Genomic DNA, 19,993 nt, shown 5'->3' with positions numbered 1-19,993 from the left:
GTGGAGCATGCTTTAATCTCAGCACTTGGGAGGCAGAGGCAGGCAGATGTCTGAGTTCACGCTAAGTCTGGTTTGCAAAGTTAGTTCCAGGACAGTCAAAACTAAACAGAGAAACCCTGCCTCACCTCCCGACCCTTCCCCCTCTCCCCCAAATGCTATACAGCCTGATTTTCTGGAGGCATCTTCTCAGTTGAGGCTCCCTCCTCTCTGATGACTCTGTGTCAAGTTGACATGAGATGAGTCAGCATAGAGCTAGTGACTGGTTTATTTTGCTTGTGCTACAGTTAAAGTTACAGTGGACTTCTGATCTAAAAAGCAAGACATAGCTCCTTTACCCTAGAAAACAGAGTGGCAGAAGTGGGGACATCTTACTCTGGGCTCCAGAACTCTGTGTGCCTCTCTTCCCTGCTTTTCAGTGATACCACATTGGTGGCTTGAAGTTTATCACCTGAGCACACTTGTGCCACCGCAACTGGTGAAGGCTACAAACCAGAGCCCTGCCCCAGAGATGTGGCTGTTGATGGTTTAGCATTACCACGCTGTGGGGGAACAATGTTGATAAACATTCCCAAGGGACAGGGTGGCTCCAGGGGAGGACTCATCTGATGGAGTTGAGCAAATGGACCTCATGCGGAGTGCTAGGGATGAGAAGATGCTTGCTGGGAAGACAAGGAGGTAGAGGGGCAGCCAGACGGAGGCGTGAGGGAGCACACCACGTCCCATGTTTCTGGAGGAAACTGTATATGCAGGAGCTTGGAGTTAGCAAAGGGCATCTATTACATAAATTCAGCACAACACCGGGGTTGGGGAGAGAGTGCACCCTTTGTTCTTTAGCTGGATTTGCTCCCAGACGATTTCAAATGTGGCTTAACTAGGCCTTTATCCAGCTCCTGGTAAAAGGGAACTTAGACCTTGGCAGGCTGAGGGGGCACCTGGCAGAAGGAAGAGAGTGGTTTGGAATACTCTAGGCTGACAGAGAATTGGAAAATGGTTAACAGAAGCTTAGAAGTACTGTGGGAATTGGGAGCAGGGATGAGGGTCAGATACCCATGGTTCGGATTTGTTACCCATGTGATTGGCTGGCAGCACCCCCCTCAATGCCCATCCAGTCAGCCTTTGGGTCAGGTGGGACCTGGGAGCTATGGGTGTTCAGTGTTCCTTAAGCGTTGACTGGGCAATCTTTCTCCTCAGTGTCACCAGACTTCTGCTAGGGCTGTACTACACTGTCCCAAAGGTTCTGAAGGAGAATGAGGGTACCCAGCTGTCTGGACAGATGGAGTGGTTAAAGCTAGGATCTTCAGGACCTGGAAACCACCCTTTGATAGGCCTCATTTCCCTGCCAATCACTGCCACCAGCCCTGAGGCCCTGGAGACCTAGGCTTCACAGATGGTCATCATGAAGAAACTAGCCACAGCTGACCTTGGCTAATCCACCACTCACACAGCCTGTTGGGAATAATTCATAAAAGAAAGCTGAGATTGGGTGAATTCTAATAAATGCTATTTTCAGCCCATTTAGTGGCTAATAAAAGATGCTGGGGATGGCTGCACTGAGGTGGAACACTGTGGTGCAAGCCAGGGACATTCTCTCTGTGATTCTAGAGAACCCTTACTAATATAGGACCCAGCGGCGAAACAGGGTCACGAGGCTTGGTCTCCTTAGACTTAGGGTCATTGGCGGTCCTGAGGATGTCAGGCCAGAGGATGGTACCTAAGGAGGCAGCCACTGCTGTCTTCAAGCACGAAGGGCCCCTGCTGGGGGCAGGCTTCATGCAGTGGTCATCCAGGTGCTTTGGCGTTCCCACTGGCGCCCTTTCTGACCACATGCTGCATGTGTGGGAACAACCGAGGTCAGGAGCAGAGAGCTGACAAGCCTCCGCAAGGGTAAAGCTAGATTAAGTGTGGGGAGCTCCCTCAGGAGCCCAGCCCTGCTCCATGCTCACACCCACTGCAACAGCACCACCCACACTGCTCTGTGCTAGGCAGATGGCTGGACTCACTGTCCACTGCTGTCCTCATCATTCCCCCGGGCAGTGGCTATGTGGGAGGGCCAGCCATCCTTACATACCTGCCTACCTCCGGTACATTCCTATCGTATTCCATCAATGGCTAAAGCTCAAGCTCTTCTTCCTCACAGCTTGTCCGTGAAGCTGACTTCCAGGTTTGTTAGCTGTACTCTGCCTGCTCAGTGGTCCACCATGATTACCTACTGGAATGACATCAGTTGAGCTGTGTTCCAGGACCAGCTGGAATTCCTACCAACTCTTTTAAAATGTCTGGTGCAGGGGTGTTAACCCAAGGAAGAAACAAATCAGAGAGGCTCAGTGACATGGCTCAGGATCTGACAGAAAGCGACAGAGTCAGTTCAAACCTGGCTCCGTGTGGTTTAAAACAAGACTTCCCCTTTTGGAAGCAGACAAAAAGTAACTGTCATTTATTGTTTAGTCTCACGTACATTATTTTGTTTGATCCTCACAAAAGTCCTGTGAGGTAGGTAGGGTTATGTATTACTATATGCCCATTTCACAGATGAAGAAATGGAGGTGGCTCAGTGAGGCGAGTGACTTGTATAGTCACAATAGCATGTTAGTGGCTTGACAGGTTCTGTACTTGCCCTAAGGTCAAGCTATTGGGTTAGGAAGCACCAAAAAAAAAAAAAAAAAAAAAAAAAAAAAGGAGAAAGCAATGTTTTATGGGGAGAAAGGGGGGGGCAGTGTTGATTTCTGAGGTTTCTTCCTTGACTTACTTGAATATGATCACAGATCTGCTTGTCCTGATTGGGTTCTCTGAAGAACTTTCCAGAGCATCAGTGGTACAGCAGCTCAAGACAGCCACATAAAGACTCCCAAGTCCCACATTAGGGAGGGAGAGGCTTTTATTGCCTCAGGACCAAGTTTTGCCTCTAACTTTGTAAACTCCCCACTCACCCTTTGCTCTGTCTACCCATGGATGCCAGTTCCAGGTTTCCTTAGCTGTGTCTGGAGCACTTTTCTGGCAGGGACGCCATAAGACTCTTACAGCTATAGTCACTCCAGGAATGAATCCCAACGTGCAGTTTAGAGGTCCATGAGGTTCCTCACCTGCTGGGGGAGTGGTGGCCTGGAGTTTCTTGTCCTTAATATATCCCAGGAAGGCCCATAGGTACTTAGGACTGGATAGGTCGACAGGGAGGACTGCGCTCTTTGGAGAAGTGTTGGGGGCTGGGCATTTACGCAAGGGCACTGGGATTACAGAGCACTCCTCCACTGCTTGCTGAACTGCTTCCCCAATCCCTAGATCTCCTCAGTCAGTGATCATCTTCTAGCCAGAAATAATTAGAAGCATGCGGAGTCCTGCTGGTGGGGAAGGCTGGTGAATCGGGGGCTGAGAACAAAGCGAAGCCATGTGAAAGATGTTTGACTTACAGGGATGGAGAGGAGCGGGTTCTGCTAAAGACAAGTTGCAAAGGGGAATTCGTTCTGAGTAATATCTTCAAAGTGTCTAGTCAAAGCCGGGACACTTGTCTGTGTATAAAGGAAGGTCTAACAACAAGATCTAGCACAGTACAGATTTGGAGTCAATACTGAAAGAACTTTCTAATAGCTAGCAGTGCTCAACCACAGTAGGAACTGCCTTGGGGACAGTGAACATTCTGTCACTCGGGGGGATATGCAAGCCAGCAAAAGTGACCCCTTGGAGAGACTCAAGAAGAGGAACTCACCACCATGTACTGGGGTATCCTAGAGGAAGGGGAAGAACTAAGAAACTACTGGATCATTTTCCAACCCTGAGAGTTCACAGTGTATTATTGGTTTAAACTGACTGGTGTCAGTGATGCCTGCGATCCACAGGGCAAGGACTACAAGAGTCAAGCAACAGCTGGATCATGAAGCGTCTTCCATGTTCTCGGCTTCAACACTATCACATCTTTGCAGGGATAACAACCAATGTCTGAAGTCAAGAATCCTTCAGTTCAGCCTCTTCAGGAGGGGCACCCCCTCCTGCCTAAGCCTGGACACTTACTCCCCTAGGCCATGCCATGGCTCAACTTTCTCCCTGAGTGGAACCACAAAGGGTTCTGGGAACATATTGCATTCTAAAATACCTAAATATAGTTGCCTTTGGGCAAAGGTGTCCTGGTGCCTGGGCGTATCCTTCAGAGCAAAGAGCAGGAGTGATGGGGTTTGCTGTACATGTTGTGTCCTAGGAAATGAAAAGGGGCTCTTGTTTCCACCCTACCCGTCAGCCACCAGGGCTCTCTCTGGAGGTGGTTTAGCAGGGCACTGAGTAGTGGTAGGTGATAACCCATAAGAAAACTGCTACTCTTTGTCCTAGCCAGAGGGTCCTATGTGGGTTCTTCTTGTATGTTTCAGCTGACTTCTAGCTTGTCACCACAAGCTACCCATCGCCAGTTCCCCTGGCAAGAAAAGGTGGTTCTGTTCAGAGGACATGTGGATTCCAGAAGGTGGACTTTGTCACGGGGAATCAGGTCCTGCTGTGCAATTAATGCAGATTAGTATAGTTCACCGCCTCCTGCCACTGGCGAGACACTCTCCTCGGAGCCTCAGCTCACAAGAGCTTCCTTGGGAACTCCTTCCCCAGTGTGACTAGGGTCTTTTTACCTGTACCTTATTAACCGGATGATCTTATTGTTCATAAAGTCCAGAGCATGTGGATGGGAAGAGTCAATGCAGAATCCATCACTCAGGGCGATCTTCAGCACCTCCTCCACAAAGGCCTGGAAGCTGTTGATCTGCTTGTTGGCAGGGACCACCCACAGCCTTTTGAGGTTCTGCTTGGTGTATTCTTCCTCTGGAAGGCCTTCCACGTTGGCCACCCAGTCAAGAGTCAGGTGGTTAGGGTCCTGCAAGTGGCTGGTGATGGAGGAGAGATTGCCATTGGAGCAGTAGAAGAGCTTAGAGCCAAGCAGTTTGAGGAAGAGGCAGGATGTGCTGAAGATGTTGGCATTGAACACCTCCATGCTGGAAGAGGACAGGCTGTAGATCTGTGGTGCCTCGCGCACGGTGAAGTGGACTGTTTGTACATGCTGCTTCAGTGTGATGTTGAGCATGGCGTTCTTCTCTGCCTTGGAGAGTTCTATCTCCTTTTCCTGCAGGGCCTCAATCAGGGGCTGTACCTGGTAGAAGTCAGCTTCCCTGCGGAGCAGACCCATCTCCTGGAAGTCCTCTGGCAGATCCAGGTGAGAGGTCCGCAGGAAGTTGAGGATATAGCGGAACACTTTGCCGTCACGGTCGATGAAGCAGTTACCCTGGCTGTCCCTCTTGGTGGGCATCTTCCCACTGAACATGGCACCCAGCATAGAATCAGGGAAGCTGGTCAGGGTTGCCAGTGAGGTTGTGTAGAGCTTGCCCCCAACATTCAGTGTGATGGGGTCAGACATGGTAGGAGGCTGGGTGCCTGGAAACAGTTCTGGATGGGTAAAATGAGAAATGATTATTACCCAACCATATCTGCATAGTCTCAATCCTACTCCTAACCATAGATCAAGCCTACATAGAGGGTAAAGTGTACCGATGGCTGGAGAATGGCTGATAACCACCGGGCTGTGGAGAGCATGTTACTCACAAGGGAAGATACGCACAGTCTGTGTCCTAGTACTCAGAGGAATCTTTGAAAAGCTTCCTTGGTAGTTTCAAATGCTCAGTGAGACCAGAGAGCCACTGGTCTGTGGAAGGAAGGAAAATGTGTCTGGGAAAGAAACTCCTTGAATTTTTTAAATGAATATTAATTTGCATACATAACGGTCCTATCATCTTTGACAGAGACAATGCTGTTATCCATCCTGATTGCAGACGAGGACAGCTGGGCCAAGACTTATTCCTGGCTTACAGAAGTGGGTGTTTTGACAGGATTCAAACTCAAGTTCCCAGCTGGAGAATGCTACTCTTTGAAGTACTTAACCAATGCCTTGTGATTGGCCTCAGTACTCTCATTGCACCTGTGCTGATCTGGAGAGAATTCTTTTTCTCTTTCAAATTACAAATGGTTGTAACTTGAGCCATTTCCATCTATCTACCAGAACTATCACGGATCACTTGGTTTTTGGCCTCCCATTGACAGTCTTCTGGACACACACACACACACACACACACACACACACACACACACGCGGGCCGTCCCACCGTACCCGCCCACTCTGTCGTGAAGACCCTCATCTCATTTCGTTCCTCAGCTTCTGAGGCTGAGCGCACAGTGGTGTTGCTTCCTGCAGGTGTCCCCTGGGTGGAGGTGAGGTGGCTCGGCAGTTAGAGCATTTATTGCTCTTGCAGAGGGCTGGGGCTCAGGTGTCAGCAATCTTGTCTGAGCTAACTGCCTGTAACTCCAGTCCCAGAAAATCTAACGCCCTCTTCTGGCCCCTGGGGGGACTACATGATGTACTGCACGGACGTACATGCAGGCAGAATATTCACACATATGCAATACAAATAAACAAAATATTTTTGAAAGATAGTAAAAACCACCCCTCACTGCCTTACAGCCTCTAGAATCTAGGGCATTAGCCTCCTTTAACTGGAAGCTTTGGATCTAAAATCTTTTTAAGGTTCTGGAGAGCATGAGCTATATACACCCTCTCAGCTTCCACAGGGAAGCTGTAGAATGGGCTCAGCAGCACTACCCTGACAGGAGGTAGGGAAACCAGGAGGAAGAGGCCTCAGTTCTGCCCTACAGAACCCATGCTGGCTCGAGTCAGGGGAGGGCAGACAAGAGACGGTGAAAAGCGTACTGTACTGACAAGACAGACTGTGAAATGAGTCCCGCACAGCAGGAACATCCTGCTAAACACACTTACTGCCCAGATGGGGAGCTGGCTCCATGGAGGTATGGGGATGGGACAGCAGCGGCAGAGAACACTTCTCTGTGTATCTCTATTTGAAGAGGGTTTCTCCTTGAGACCCCCTTTCTCTCCAGAGATGGAGCCAGGAGGAATGGAGAATCTCACCCGCTTTGTGCCTCTGGGTGGGGGAAATGTTCCCTTTCCTTTCAAGCCCTTCTCAGTCTAATGGGGCGCTGGGATGCTGCAGAAAAGCATTAGCCATCTGGAGTGTCTGAGGAGCAACCAGCCCACGGCCAAGTTACAAAACTCTTGGCAGAAACGTGGAACAGATGGGCTGTGAGACATTGGGAAGGTTCAACAGAGCTGGGCGGCGAGCAGCCGTGGAAGGGGTGGAGGCCAGCGACTGGAAACAGCAGCTGGGCTGGTGCTTGGGCGTACAGTTGAGGCACACACAGGCAGGACCCAGGAGTGGGTAACCGTTACTCTGGATTAGGTGAACTAATGTAGTACCTCCTTTCTCCTTTCTCTTCTTTCCCACTCCCAAACTCTGGTCTCCTCTTTCTTTTTAAGACATTTTAGTTTAGTTTTTGTTTTTTTTTTTTTTTTTTTTTTTTTATCCTTGAGAAAGTCACCCTCTCTCCCAACCCTGACTCTCTAAAACACTGGACTTCAAGCCTAGGCTTTAGGAATAGGTAAAGCTCCACAGGCTCAAGGGCCAGAGGGGCTGGGCTCTATTTTCAGACAGTTCTGTGCTCTAAAGACTCCGTGTCTCCTCCAGGTGAGTGCAGAAGTGTCAGGGTGGGAGGGTGGGAGACACGGGCTTTCCTGGAGAGCTGGGGGGGGGGGAGCACCTAAACACTTCCTCCGATTGCACAAAGTAGCAGAGTGTGGCTTCAGGACTTCCTGTTTTTTGTCTGGGGAAAGCAACAGTTTTAGATGGTAGGAGCAGAGGTAGACTAAGGAGACAGGGGGCCCTTACCCAGGGAGCCCTCTATGGAGTCTGCTCGAGACCCACTGTGAACTCTTCTTGCCGAGGTCAAGACCTGGGAGGTTGCCTGGATTCTTCAGAACTACTATGATGTGTCTTGAAGCCATTTCTGTAAATGTTGCAGGAACTTAGTTACAGGCCTGCTCCCTAGTCTACACCCCACATCTTCCCTTGGCTCTGTCTTTTATTCTCCTCTGGTCCTGAAGCACTGATCCCTGTCCGAACCACTTCCACCTTAACCTTTCACTCTCTCCCCAACCCTACCTCTCTCTGCATTCCTGGCTCTGGCACTCACCCCCGCCCACCTGTCCCTACCCTTTTCTCTCTCCATCTTTCCTACTGCCAATGTTTATGTCCTGAACTAGAAGCCAGATTATCTGTTAAGGCTCTGCCCAAATTCCTATGTTAAGAACTCTCTTCTTACTGGGCATGGTGGTCCATACTTTTAATTCTAGCACCCAGGGAGGCAGAGACAGGAAGATTTCTGTGAGTTCAAGGGCGGCCTGGTCTACATAGCAAGTTCCAGGTCAGCTAAGGTTACACAGACAGGTCCTCTCTAAACAAAAACCTCTCTTCTGAGGGCTTCAATCTTGCTCAGTTTGGTGGTTCAATCCTGTGATCTTTGCTAGTTGAGAGCTAAAGCAGGAGAATTCTAAGTTCAAGGCTCATTAGACGAATGCTTTCTTAGCATGCAGAAAACCTCAGTTCAATCCCCAGTACTAGAGAAATGGTCCTCCTGCCCCCACCACGCCTAGCCCTTTCTCTAGTGTTGCAGAACATCTGATGGGCTACAGTTTATTAGACTGTGTAAACGCTGTTAATTTTCAGAAAAGCGGTGCATTTGTCTAGGGAATTACAGGCATTATTCCCAGGGGTCTGAAACTGTCTAGGCTAAAGATGAAAAGACACACCCAGGGTAAGGAGAGGCCCTGTCTTGGCAGGCAGCCTCCCCTCCCACCCGTGTTTCCACGGATCTCTTTTCCTGGTCTATAAGAAGTCATTTCATGGGCCGAAGCTCCTGGGATGGCCTATCAGGATCTTCTCAGAGTTTCAGCCCTTGAATAAACCCTGACTTCCTTCTCACCACGTCCTTGTCTCACAAGTATTGGTGAACACACTCAATCTTGGAATAGAAACAACAGGACAAGCCGCGGATGTGACGGTATGTGCCTGCAGTCCCAGCAGCTGGGAGTGGAAGACGACCGTTCGACACCAGCTGTTCCATGGCAATTTCCTCTGACATAAACAATCCACCTGGGAAGGAAGGTTTAGACTCCAGGGAGGCTCACTTAAGAGGCAGGATGTTAAAACTGAGGGGAACAAAAGGATGTTCTGAGGGGGAGGTGAAACATTCTATCCTGTAGGGAAGCTTGCAAAGCCCCCAAAATAAATAATTCCAAAGCTCCCGGAAGTCCCCGAAACCGACTCTGTTCACTAGGCCTCTTCAAGCATATGTTAACTACAAGGACTGCAGAGCAGATCTCTCCCACAAGCAAAGCTGTCTGGAGGAGGCTCGAATCACATGGTCACCCGAGATAATTTCCAACCTACCAAGCTGCCGACAGGTTGTGCAGTAGTGGGCTTCAGCTTTTTGTGAGCTGTCACGAAGGGTTTTGGGTAACACAGATGTCTTTGAGTCATTTCTGCTCCTGTGAGTTACTCTAATAAAACTCACAGGTTCACCACATCGTTGGACTACAGTGGTTTCTTATCTGAACTGAGAAACCCAGAAAACTACTAAAATATAAACAAATTGTGCTACAGTTATATAATAGAGTATGACTATACATTATGCAACTTTTACACACACGCGCGCGCACACACACGCACACTCAAACATACAGATACAAAGCACTGCCACAAGTGGAAGAGGCCAGTCTCAGAAGTGAGCATGATTCTACTTGTATAATATTCTGACAAAAACTAGAGATAGAGAGGGATCTGCTAGTGGCCAGGCTGGGGAGAAGGCGTGGGCTATGAAGAGGCACAACAGAATATTTCGGAGTGATGAAAATTCTGCACATCTCCATTTCATGGTGGTCAAAAATTAAATATTATAACTCAAGAATGAGTTTCATTGACTATAAACTATCTCTGTAAACTGAGAATGGGATAGCATATTAATGAGCCATGAAATCAATACAGTAACTGGGCTGTGAGCAGCTGCTTCTCTTGTGGTGAGTTTTTGTTTCAGTTATATGTGTGTACCCCATAAAATGATACCCCAAAGGGAGACACTCGCCTGCTGTGTGCTTTAAATTAAAATCAAAATTATAGAACAGGCTGTGAGTGAAGGGAAGAGAAGACAAAGCCCCACCCTTTGAAGGTGGGAATTGAATCTATCTGATAAACTGACCGTAGGCAGGTTTACAAGAGGGAAAACATGTAAATACACAGTTGTCCCACAAATAGACCCCGGAGAAGAGTCAGATTACTGAGGTCTATACAGTGCCACAAGTGACAAGTGAGAATACGGGCTGGGGGCTTCCACGAGTTGTGTGTCAAGGATACTTACAAGGTGATGCTGGTTATCTCAGGTAATATGAGCCTTCAGAGCTCTCCCCGGAGGAACGGGTGACAGCCTGTGATAAAATCTGTTTGGGCACTGAGTGTGGTGTTCCTTAGTCTATTCTGTGATTCAGTTCATCTTCTGGGTTGAGGAGCCAATAGCTAGAGAGCAATTAAGATAATTCTTAGTCTTTCCTCAAGTAAAGAATCTTCAGAGAAAGCCCCTTCCTGGACTTGGAAGGAAAGTTAGGAGCTAGAAGGGCAGGAAGTCAGAGAGGCTTTGGTTTTCTTTTTTCAATTCAAAGCACTCAGAGCACTCTATCACACCCTGGGGAATCATTTTCTGAGCCCCTAGCCCTTTCATAACAATGACAGGACTCATGTCTGCGTGGTGAATGGCTAGCACACAGTAGGTCCAGAGTTCTAACTGTGGAAAGCTCCAGAAGCTCCTTTGGGTGTCTACCGCTCTCAGCCCGCTTCCTGAAATACTTGTGTTGGAGCATCTTCTGTAGTTCTTACCAACAGCTGTCCACAGCAGCAGGGCTTACGTCAGTAGCTGCTCCTGGGCAGAGACTGGTCGCCGGAGACACCAGCTATCAGAAGATTGACCTTTCACCCCTCACCTTTCAGTAGGGACCAGGGTGACAGTCACCATGGATAAGTACTGTAATCAGCCATATTTGAATATTGGAATCTTCACAAACACCCAAACAGGACTGTGAGTTGGCAAAACCAGGCACTGGGAGGGTGGGGCAGGCAGAGGGAATGAAGGAAGCTGCTGTCTTTTCTCTTGCCCAGTCAGATGCACTTCCTACTCTGGTCTTTTCAGACTTATCCTTCTACAAAGAGCCAAAAATCCACTCAGCAGACTGTCTTCATGCATTCTGCAGGACATTCTTGCCAATCAGCTGGCCTGGGTAGGGGGTCCTGGGACCTCTGATTAGCAGGTTAGAAGCACACACGACAACTTACAGTTGTAACTGGACTCTGAGGAAGGAAGAGCAGAGCTCTGGGAGCCTGTAGGGTCTGCACTAACTGTAGGCAGACAATGTCAGAGAATGACTGTGTGTGGGGAAATCCGACATGTTTGGTATTGGTGTAAGAGAAAAGGTAGGGTTTTGGGGGAGGGGCGTTGAATGATAATGAGTCGATAGGCTCATATATTTGCATGCTTAGTCACCAGGGAGCAGAACTGTTTGAAAGGATTAGAAGGATGAGGAGGTGTGGCCTTGCTGGAAGACTGTGTCAGTGGGAGTGGCTTTGATGTTTAGAGAGCCCAAGCCCTACCTATCTTTCCCTACCTGTTGTATGTAAATTAGGATGTAAAGCTCTCAGCTCCAGGGCCCTTTCTGCTTCATGCAGACATACTCCCTTATATGATAACAGTGAACTAACCCTCTGAAAATGTAAGCCAGCCCCTAATTAAATGCTTTTTTTCCAGTTGATAAGATAAAATTGTCCACCTAAACATACAAAGCCCTGTACACATTCATCCCTTAAAAACAATCATAACAACTTGTAAAAGTACAGCATGGAATCTTAACATCAACTTCTCTCCCGCGGCGGCTTCTCTGCCTCTCCCTGTCTCTCCTCTAAATGCTTTTTTGAAATAAATGTTGCAGCCAGGTGGTGGTGTGCACCTTTAATCCCAGTACTGGGAAGGTAGAGGCAGGGGATCTCTGAGTTCAAGGCCAGCCTGGTCTACAGAGCAAGTTCTTGGATCTCAGCTAGGGCTACACAAAGAAACCTGTCTCGAAAAACCTGAATGAATGAATGAATGAATGAATGAATGAATAAATAAACGAGTGTTGACTTGGTCATGGTGTCTGTTCACAGCAATGTAACAGTGAGTAAGATGGGGCTGGGGGGTGTATCTCAGGGGTAAAGTACTTGCCTGGCATCTAAGGCCCAGGGTTCAGAAAGTGGTTTTAAAGGGTTGAAGTGTATCGCTCATGAGTATCTGCCAAATATATTCAATCCTGGTTTCCATTCCAAGCACTGCAGAAAGGCAGACAGACAAAACTGGTGATGAAAGCTATAAGCAACAGAAGGTGTAATAGCCTTAAAAAGTCGGAAACCTCCTGAAGCAGCTTGTTCAAATACCACCCTGCACCCTGCTTGGCGGCCCAGCGCTGCCACCCGTCCCAGGGCCTCACTTACCATCTGGCAACTCTTTACTCATGTTAATTCCTTTCATTCTGGGTGGTGGTGATCAGTTTAGAATCTCACCTATGTCAGGCAGGCATTCTACACTGAGGTGTATCTCCATCATTCATTCAGGGGTGTGTGTGTGTGTGTGTGTAATAGAATCTACGACTTTGGGATGTCAAGACAGTTTCTCTACTACTGTGCTTTGTCCTCAGCCCTACTTTTAATAATGTTATGTGGAAAAGAACAAGGAATGATTCTGTTGTGCTAAATGCTCTCCTTTTCGCAGTGGTCCGGGACACACCACTCTCAAGTACGACTGCATGAAGCCAGGATCCGCCATGTCCCTTTGGCTTATTGACTGTTTGGTTATTTTGAGAAAGTGCAGACACAGGAGTAGCTCTGGAGTGATGCACTCTTACGCAGGGAATTTGCAAGTACAGAGGAAACTCATTAGGACCCAGAAGAGAGCAGCACGGAGATGACCACGGTCACCTGAGACTTTCACCTGTATGAGAAGCCAACCCATATTAACTACACATTTTTCCCCATCCCCCACTCTGCCATAATTCTCCACCACCCCCAGAAGCCTCAAGCATTTTTTTCCTTTCTCTACTCCAGGATGTTGTATAAACTTCAATCACAAATTCTTAGAGTCTTTTTTCTGTGGGACTCCCAAATGTGTACACACTAACCAAAATGGGCTTTCTCCTGTTCATCTGCTCTGTATTAAGTTGAAGCCCATTCTGGGCATCTAATAACTCATTTTTTCTACAATATTATTACCCTCTCCAGTTTGTAGATGAGGAAAACTGAGGCTCAGAGAGGGTAAGAAATAGCTCAAGATCACATATCCAGTCAGTGGGGGAACTGCAATCTGGATCCAATGCTGGATCTCATACCTCAGTTCATTTCTGTCTATCACAAGACCCCAATGTGTAATGAAAGCAAGAGATGCCCCATCCTCACGTTCTGTGTGGAACTTTGCCCAATCATATCTGAAGCCAGGGAACAAAAAACCCCAGGATGACAAACAGCTCCTGCACAGTGCAGGTCTGTGCAATCAAAACCTTTCTACTTCAACAGAAACCAAGGATGTCTACTGAAAAATGCAACGCTCAAAAAGCAGGTCCTTAAAGGTCAGATTCAAAAGATGGATGAGGGTGCAAACTGAATCAGGAAATACAAGTTCCCAACAGCAGCCCTGTATGTGGATTAACAGTTCTCTTATGAAGGTTTTCCAAGAGGCAAGTTCCAGTTTGCCTGTCCAGTCAAAATGCAGTAAAACCCCCCACCCTCTCAGCCTCTCTGAGCAAACCACAAGCATCAAACTAGGAGCTGGTAGTGCCTTGATCCTTAAGATCATTTGATAGGACAGTGGGGCCAGGGTGCCCTACCTGGTTTTGTGGGGCAATTTCAGTCTAGGGCCTGAAAGTCATGATTTGCAACATTTAATTAAGACCCTTGAAATAGAAATCTTTGAGATGTTCTGTAAGAACTGTACCCTGTAATCCTCAGTCCTTGCAGCCTCCAGGAGGGTAGTCGTGTGCAGTCAACCTGGTTGTGGGTGTGTTAAATATGGTGGCCCCTTTAAGCTCCATGACAGTATGTCACAGAAAGTATTACCTCCACTTTACAAAGGGGAAACTGAGGCTCAGGAGGTTAGACAACTGGCTCAAAGTATCAGAAGGCTGTGTGGCCAGGCCACTCTGCCAGCAGGGTGTGCACTCTGCAGTCTTCGGAAGTGAAGATCTTTCTCCTGTAGGTATTTTCTCCTCAGGGAGCCTCAACTTGACTCCAATCATATGCCAGGGGCCGGAGAGAGAGTGCTTCCTGAGAGAGTCCACGGCATGCTGAAAGCCCCTGAGGCATTTCCTGAAGGTTAGTTCATTAACATGCCGCAGCAGCAGTGTGAGGGACTGGGGCTGTTATCCTGATTCTAGAATTATAAAACCAAAGCCCAGAACAGTGAAGACAGCTACTGAAGACCACATACTGAGAGGAGGCTGGCTGGATTTCCAAATGAGGGCTCCTGAGCTATGCCCTGTCCAGTACCATAAGCTATAGTGTTTTATTCAGGACCATAAACAGAATTTGAATAAAGGCTTATAATACTTCTGAGAGGAAAACAAAAGACATTGATTGATTGATTGATTGATTGATTGATTGTGCTGCTGAACTACTAAGTTACTGAGCCCAAACCAAAAGATAGGACTTTTGTTCTAAAACAGCGATAAGGAATGGAGACACAGAATCTTTTGGGTGCTATCAGTGAAGACCAACCGTGGTCTCGACTCTAAGCCTGAGTAGAAATCTCTCTTCCCTCTCTGGCTCATCACTCAGAGAGCCTAGAAATGATCAATGAGCACACTTACATGGGTCTTTATGGAGAAACTAGAACTTCCTGGAAAAATAGATGTTTTCTGGACTTTTAAAGGAAAAGTCCCAGGTGGGCCTGGAACTTCTTTTGCCAGATAATAATGAACAAAGACTAATAAGTTCACGTTAGATGCATAGGGGAGCTGGCCTCAAGATTTAATATAATTTGAGTATCAAAAATAATAACAATAGTAGATTTTGGCACATTGGAAACACTTAATGGGTCCATACTATTACTGCAAACAGAGAGGAGGGGGAGAGGAGGGAATAGGGAGAACGAAGAAAATGCTATTCTATAAAAAGGAATACCAGGCGGTGGGCGGGCCCCGCTGCTGTCTTAGCTTCTTTTCCTGTCGCTGTGATAAAACATCCTAACCAAAAGAACTCAAGAGGAGCTTGCTTCTGTTTGAGGTGCAGCCCATCACAGAAGGGGAGTTGAGGGGTTTGTGGCACACCACATGGTCACACTCATCTACAGTCAAGAAGCAGAGGGCAGTAAGCACTCGGTTCCCTTTCTCCATTTGTATAGTCAGGGAATGGTCCCGGCCACTGTTAAGATGGCCTTTCGGCTGAGCGTAGTGGCACACGCCTTTGATCCCAGCACTGGGAAGGCACCGGAGGCAGCTTCGCTTGAGTTTAAGGCTGGTTGAAGTAGTAAGCTCTAGGGTAGCCCAAGCCACAGAGCTACACAGGGAGGCCCTGCCTTGGAAAAAAACGACACCCAAAAAACAAACAAACAAAGTAGAAACACAGGCCTTGTGGATGGGATGGGAATGTCTTCCACAGGCTCAGGTGTTTGCATATTTAGTCTCCAGTTGGTGTTATTGTTTGGAAGAATTTTGAGAAGTGTGGCCTTGCTGGAGGAAGTCTGTCACTTGGGGCAGGCTTTGAGGCTTTTGTTTTTTTAAAGATTTATTTCTTTATTATATATAAGTACGCTGTTGCTGTCTTCAGACACACCAGAAGAGGGCATCAGATCTCATTACAGATGGTTGTGAGCCACCATGTGGTTGCTGGGAATTGAACTCAGGACCTCTGGAAGAGCAGTCAGTGCTCTTAACCACTGAGCCATCTCTCCAGCCCAGGCTTTGAGGTTTTAATGAAAGTTATGCACCAATCTCACTCAGCTCTCTCCGCTTCCTACTTGCAGTTCAGGATGTGAGCTCTCAGCTCTTCTTACTGCCAAGATGGACTCTTATCCTGCTGGATGAGCGCAAACAAACTCCTTTACAAACTGCCTTGGTCAAGGTGATTATCACAGCAGGAGAAAGTAGCTATCACGGACCCCCCACGCCAATTAAGATGATCAAGACAATCCCAGAGCATGCCCAGAGCCTGGCTCCCAGGTAATTCTCAGTTCTGTCACATGGACAATTCCCGCTAACACCACAGTGTTATAGGCCTGCTTTTCCAGTACTTGGAGGTAGAGGTAGGGAGGCTAGGAGTTCAGGGACAGCCTGGGCTACTGGAGACCCAGTCTCAACATACTCCTCCACTCAAAACGAACACCAACTAATACAGAAGGAATAGTACAATTAGAAGAATACTGTTTGTAGCCTCCAGTGTTATAATTCAGACAAAGATCATCAATGGATATGGCAGAGAAGGAGCACATAGTCTAGAGCAGTGCTTCTCAACCCTCCCAATGCTGTGACCCTTTAATACAGTTCCTCATGCTGTGGTGACCCCCAGTCATAAAATTATTGCATTGCTACTTCATAACTGTAATTTTGCTACTGCCAGAAATCATGATGCACATGTGTTTTCCAATGGTGACCTGTGAAGGGGTCATGACCTACAGGTTGAGAACCACTGGACACTAGAGAATGTATCACAGACATTTTCCTTGTTACCATGGAGACGTATGCTGTCAAGACATTAACCACTAACCAAATGGCTTCATGAAGGCCCCTGATATCTGCCTTCTAAGAGGATGGAATCAGAAGTCCACAGAAGCAGAAATAGCTAGGATCTAATCATTAAGGAACTAATCAAATATAAACAGGTAAGATGGCTCTTTTCAGATTAAATGATTCACTCAAAGAAATGTTTAGCAGGTACAGTACGTGGATCTTGACTAGATAGGATCATTAAAGGTAATAGCTAAAGGTTTTTGGAGAAGAACAATCTGGAAAAAAATTAACACCAAGTGCTTATTTGGTAACACCAAAGGAAAGATTACAATTATGTAGAAAAGCACCACTCTTGTGAGATGGATATATATTGGAGGATTTAGGAAAATTTCTAGATAAGGTCTTACTATGTGCCCCAGGCTGGCCAATAACCAATCTTTCTGCTTAGTGTGCCAAGTGCTGGGAGCATGGACATGTGCCACTATGCCTGGCTGAGATATTCACGGTCTCTTCTCTCCCTTCCTCCCTCAGCCCGCTCTTCCCATTTCTCTCTCCTTTCTTTTGTGTGACAGGTTCTCATGCTACCCTTCCCAGCCAGTCTAGAGCTCTCAGGCTCAAGTGATCCTCCTGCCTCAGCATCCTGACTGCTTGGACTACAGGGACAAGCTCTCAAGCTTGGCTTGTAGGTTAAAGTGGCTGGGAGATGTGTGTTTGTCTATGTAAAGGCAAATGCCTTTAAGCATGGATAGGTGAACACAGGCCGTACTTGGAATTTGTTATATGTTTGGCATTTAGAGGCTGATATAGTCAGCTAGGACCAAAGTTTTTGAGTGCTAGGAGAAGTTTTTTGAGTGGGAAGTCCTTCTAGATTGGAGTTGGCCCAGAGGATCAGCCTGCTCATCTTCCCTTCTGGGATCCAGGATTTGAGATATGGCTGTCTGGGCCTTGTTTCTGACGCTTCCTCCTGAGCCTAGAATCTGCTGCTGTTAAGTGGCAGGACGGAGACTCCTGCTGTGTATATCGAGAGACACTTCTGGAGCCAAGGTGTGTTGAGCATGGGCACGGAGAACTAGTGGGCTTCAGGGTAGAGGACAGTATATGGTCTTTGGCCAGAGTCAGTGTTTGTGGTAGGTTCTCGGAGGGAAGATGATGGTAGCCATGAAAACCATGACAGTTCAAACTGTGACCACTACGCAACACGCTAATTTCTACTCTTTTCCCTCCCCCTCTCCGTTTTTTCAAGACTGGGGTTCTCTGTGTAGCCCTGACTGTCCTGGTATTCACTCTGTAGACCAGGCTGGCCTCAAACTCAAGAGATCTGCCTGCTTCTGCTGCCCAAGTGCTGGGATTAAAGGGGTGAGCCATCGCTGCCTTGTGAAATAGACACTCATATACTCATATATACATAAACTCATATACTCATATATACATATACTCATATATACATATACTCATATATACATATACTCATATATATACACTCATATACTCATATATACATAAACTCATATACTCATATATACATATACTCATATATACATATACTCATATATATACACACTCATATACTCATATACATATACTCATAGACACTCATATACTCATAGATACCCATATAGACCAGCAAGACGCCTTTCCTTCCTCTGAAACTTGACTTTGCCAGGCCTTACATGTGGCATCCACAGAGTACTTTATGCTCAGGACTTAGCACAATTAACCTAAGTAGGTGCCTGGCCTCCCTTCTGGGGTGGGGAAACCCCTCTCCATCCCCAGAAAAGGGCTGGGCAGGGAGCAGGGACAACTTTTTTTTTTTAACTTTAATTTTCACCTTCTCATACTGACTTGTTCGCCAACAGGAATATTTTTGCCCCTGCCCTGGAGATAAACACTTTAAAACTTTCCATTTTGAACTAGTTCTGTGAACTTTCAATTTGGAATCAAACGTGTAGGACAATGTCTAATTGGGCTGCCTTGCTGCAAAGGCAAAGGAGGCTTCCACTGTGTTGGGGAAGGGACAGAGCAGCAGGTAAATTTCAAAGATGACAATGTTCACGTGAGTGATGTCTGCTGATCAACTAGCAGCTTCCCAGCTTTACCCAGGGTGATCCCCAGGATGAGGACTTTGGCCCAGAGCCCTGCAGACTTCCCCTTCACCCTTTCACACCCAACAGCTGATTGTCATCTTGTCCTGCCCTATCTCTGAGAGGCTTACAGGCTGCTCCACTCAGTCCACACAGGGGGCACTGGAATTTGTGCCCATCAGGGTGGCACTGGGGTGGGCTGGGTTAGAAGAAGAAACCACCCCACCTGAGGCATTTCCTTGCTTGTACAGAAAGGCTTTGTTGAAGATGGTCCCTGCACCATCCCTCATCCGCAGGCAGGACTTTCCTTAGCCACCCTGGCTCACTCTCCTGCTTCATCCTGTGGTTTTCCTCAGGCACCCACACCTCCTTTCAACTTTCTCTTCTTGTGGTCTTCCCACTCCTCCCACCAGTGGTAATTATAAACAAAGGGTTTTTCAAACAGCCCCAGCCTGAAGATACCATGGCAGGGTTGCCTTGTAGCTTGGCATTGGATACGCTAGGGCACAGGTCCTGAAGCGCAACTTTGGATAGGTGGGGCCCCCAGACGGGCAGGAAAAGGCAGGGTCTTTGAAGGCTTCTAGGGCAAGTCACTTATGTGTGTTCCTCACCTGGAAACAGATATGGTGAGGCCATTGCAGGATGTAAGTAGAATGAGTATGTGTGTGACGCACTGAACTCCAGGGATGTGCTCTTTATTTCTAGTCATATGGAAGGAATGGTGCTGTGTACATCCACACGCCCAGGGTTCACTAGAGCTGGGAAGGGTCTCTGTCATTCCTGTGGTCCGCCTTGCGCTCCTCCACCTAACCCAGCACCCACTCCTCAGCTCTGGAACTGATCAGACAAGAGGCCACCCTCTCACCTAGAGGCCCCGCCCTCTCCTTGCCCACCAAAGGCTCCTCCCACAGAGCGTCTTTTTCTCCAGCCCCGCCCCTCAGATAGTTCGGTCCATCCCCCCCCACCCCGAAACGCGCCCCTCCCCCGCGGCCACGGGCGGGGCTACCCCACTTCACAGATGAGAACAGCGAGGCTGAGACAGATGACCTTTCACGGCAGGACAGCTGCCCCGAGAGACCCGTATGCGTCCGCTGGGTCCAGAACCCCCCCCACACCTCCACCCCGGCGCACCGCACCCACCTCCTGCCCTCGCTCGGCAGCCTCCCCTCCAGCCAGCGCAGCTTCGCTAGGGGGTGGGCCGGGCGGGGGCAGGGGAGGGACGTTCCGGGCCGCGTGCTGGCCGCCGGGACTTGTAGTCCAC

General features: G+C 48.0%; 1 protein-coding gene across 3 annotated transcripts; it reads right to left on the bottom strand.

Annotated features, from left to right (window-relative positions):
- Positions 1-247: 247 nt before the first annotated feature.
- Kctd21 (potassium channel tetramerization domain containing 21) lies at positions 248-19,932 on the bottom strand. Of its 3 annotated transcripts, none has more exons than XM_006229781.5 (2): positions 19,873-19,932; positions 248-5,409 (listed from the first exon to the last, which is right to left on the bottom strand). In XM_006229781.5, exon 2 carries the CDS (start codon positions 5,378-5,380, stop codon positions 4,598-4,600), a length of 783 nt encoding a protein of 260 aa, XP_006229843.1. In that variant the 5' UTR covers positions 5,381-5,409; positions 19,873-19,932; the 3' UTR covers positions 248-4,597. The 3 variants fall into 3 exon arrangements, with proteins under 3 accessions (XP_006229843.1, XP_038943598.1, NP_001102621.1); XM_039087670.2 differs by lacking the exon at positions 19,873-19,932 and adding an exon at positions 10,279-19,807; NM_001109151.1 differs by lacking the exon at positions 19,873-19,932 and having other exon boundaries at positions 4,500-5,380.
- Positions 19,933-19,993: the final 61 nt, after the last annotated feature.

This window comes from Rattus norvegicus, chromosome 1 (assembly GCF_036323735.1).
Source record: "Rattus norvegicus strain BN/NHsdMcwi chromosome 1, GRCr8, whole genome shotgun sequence".
In the NCBI taxonomy this organism is placed as follows: domain Eukaryota; kingdom Metazoa; phylum Chordata; class Mammalia; order Rodentia; family Muridae; genus Rattus; species Rattus norvegicus.
The sequence above is the reverse complement of the archived record's forward strand: the minus strand, read 5'-3'. Positions and strand labels throughout refer to the sequence as shown.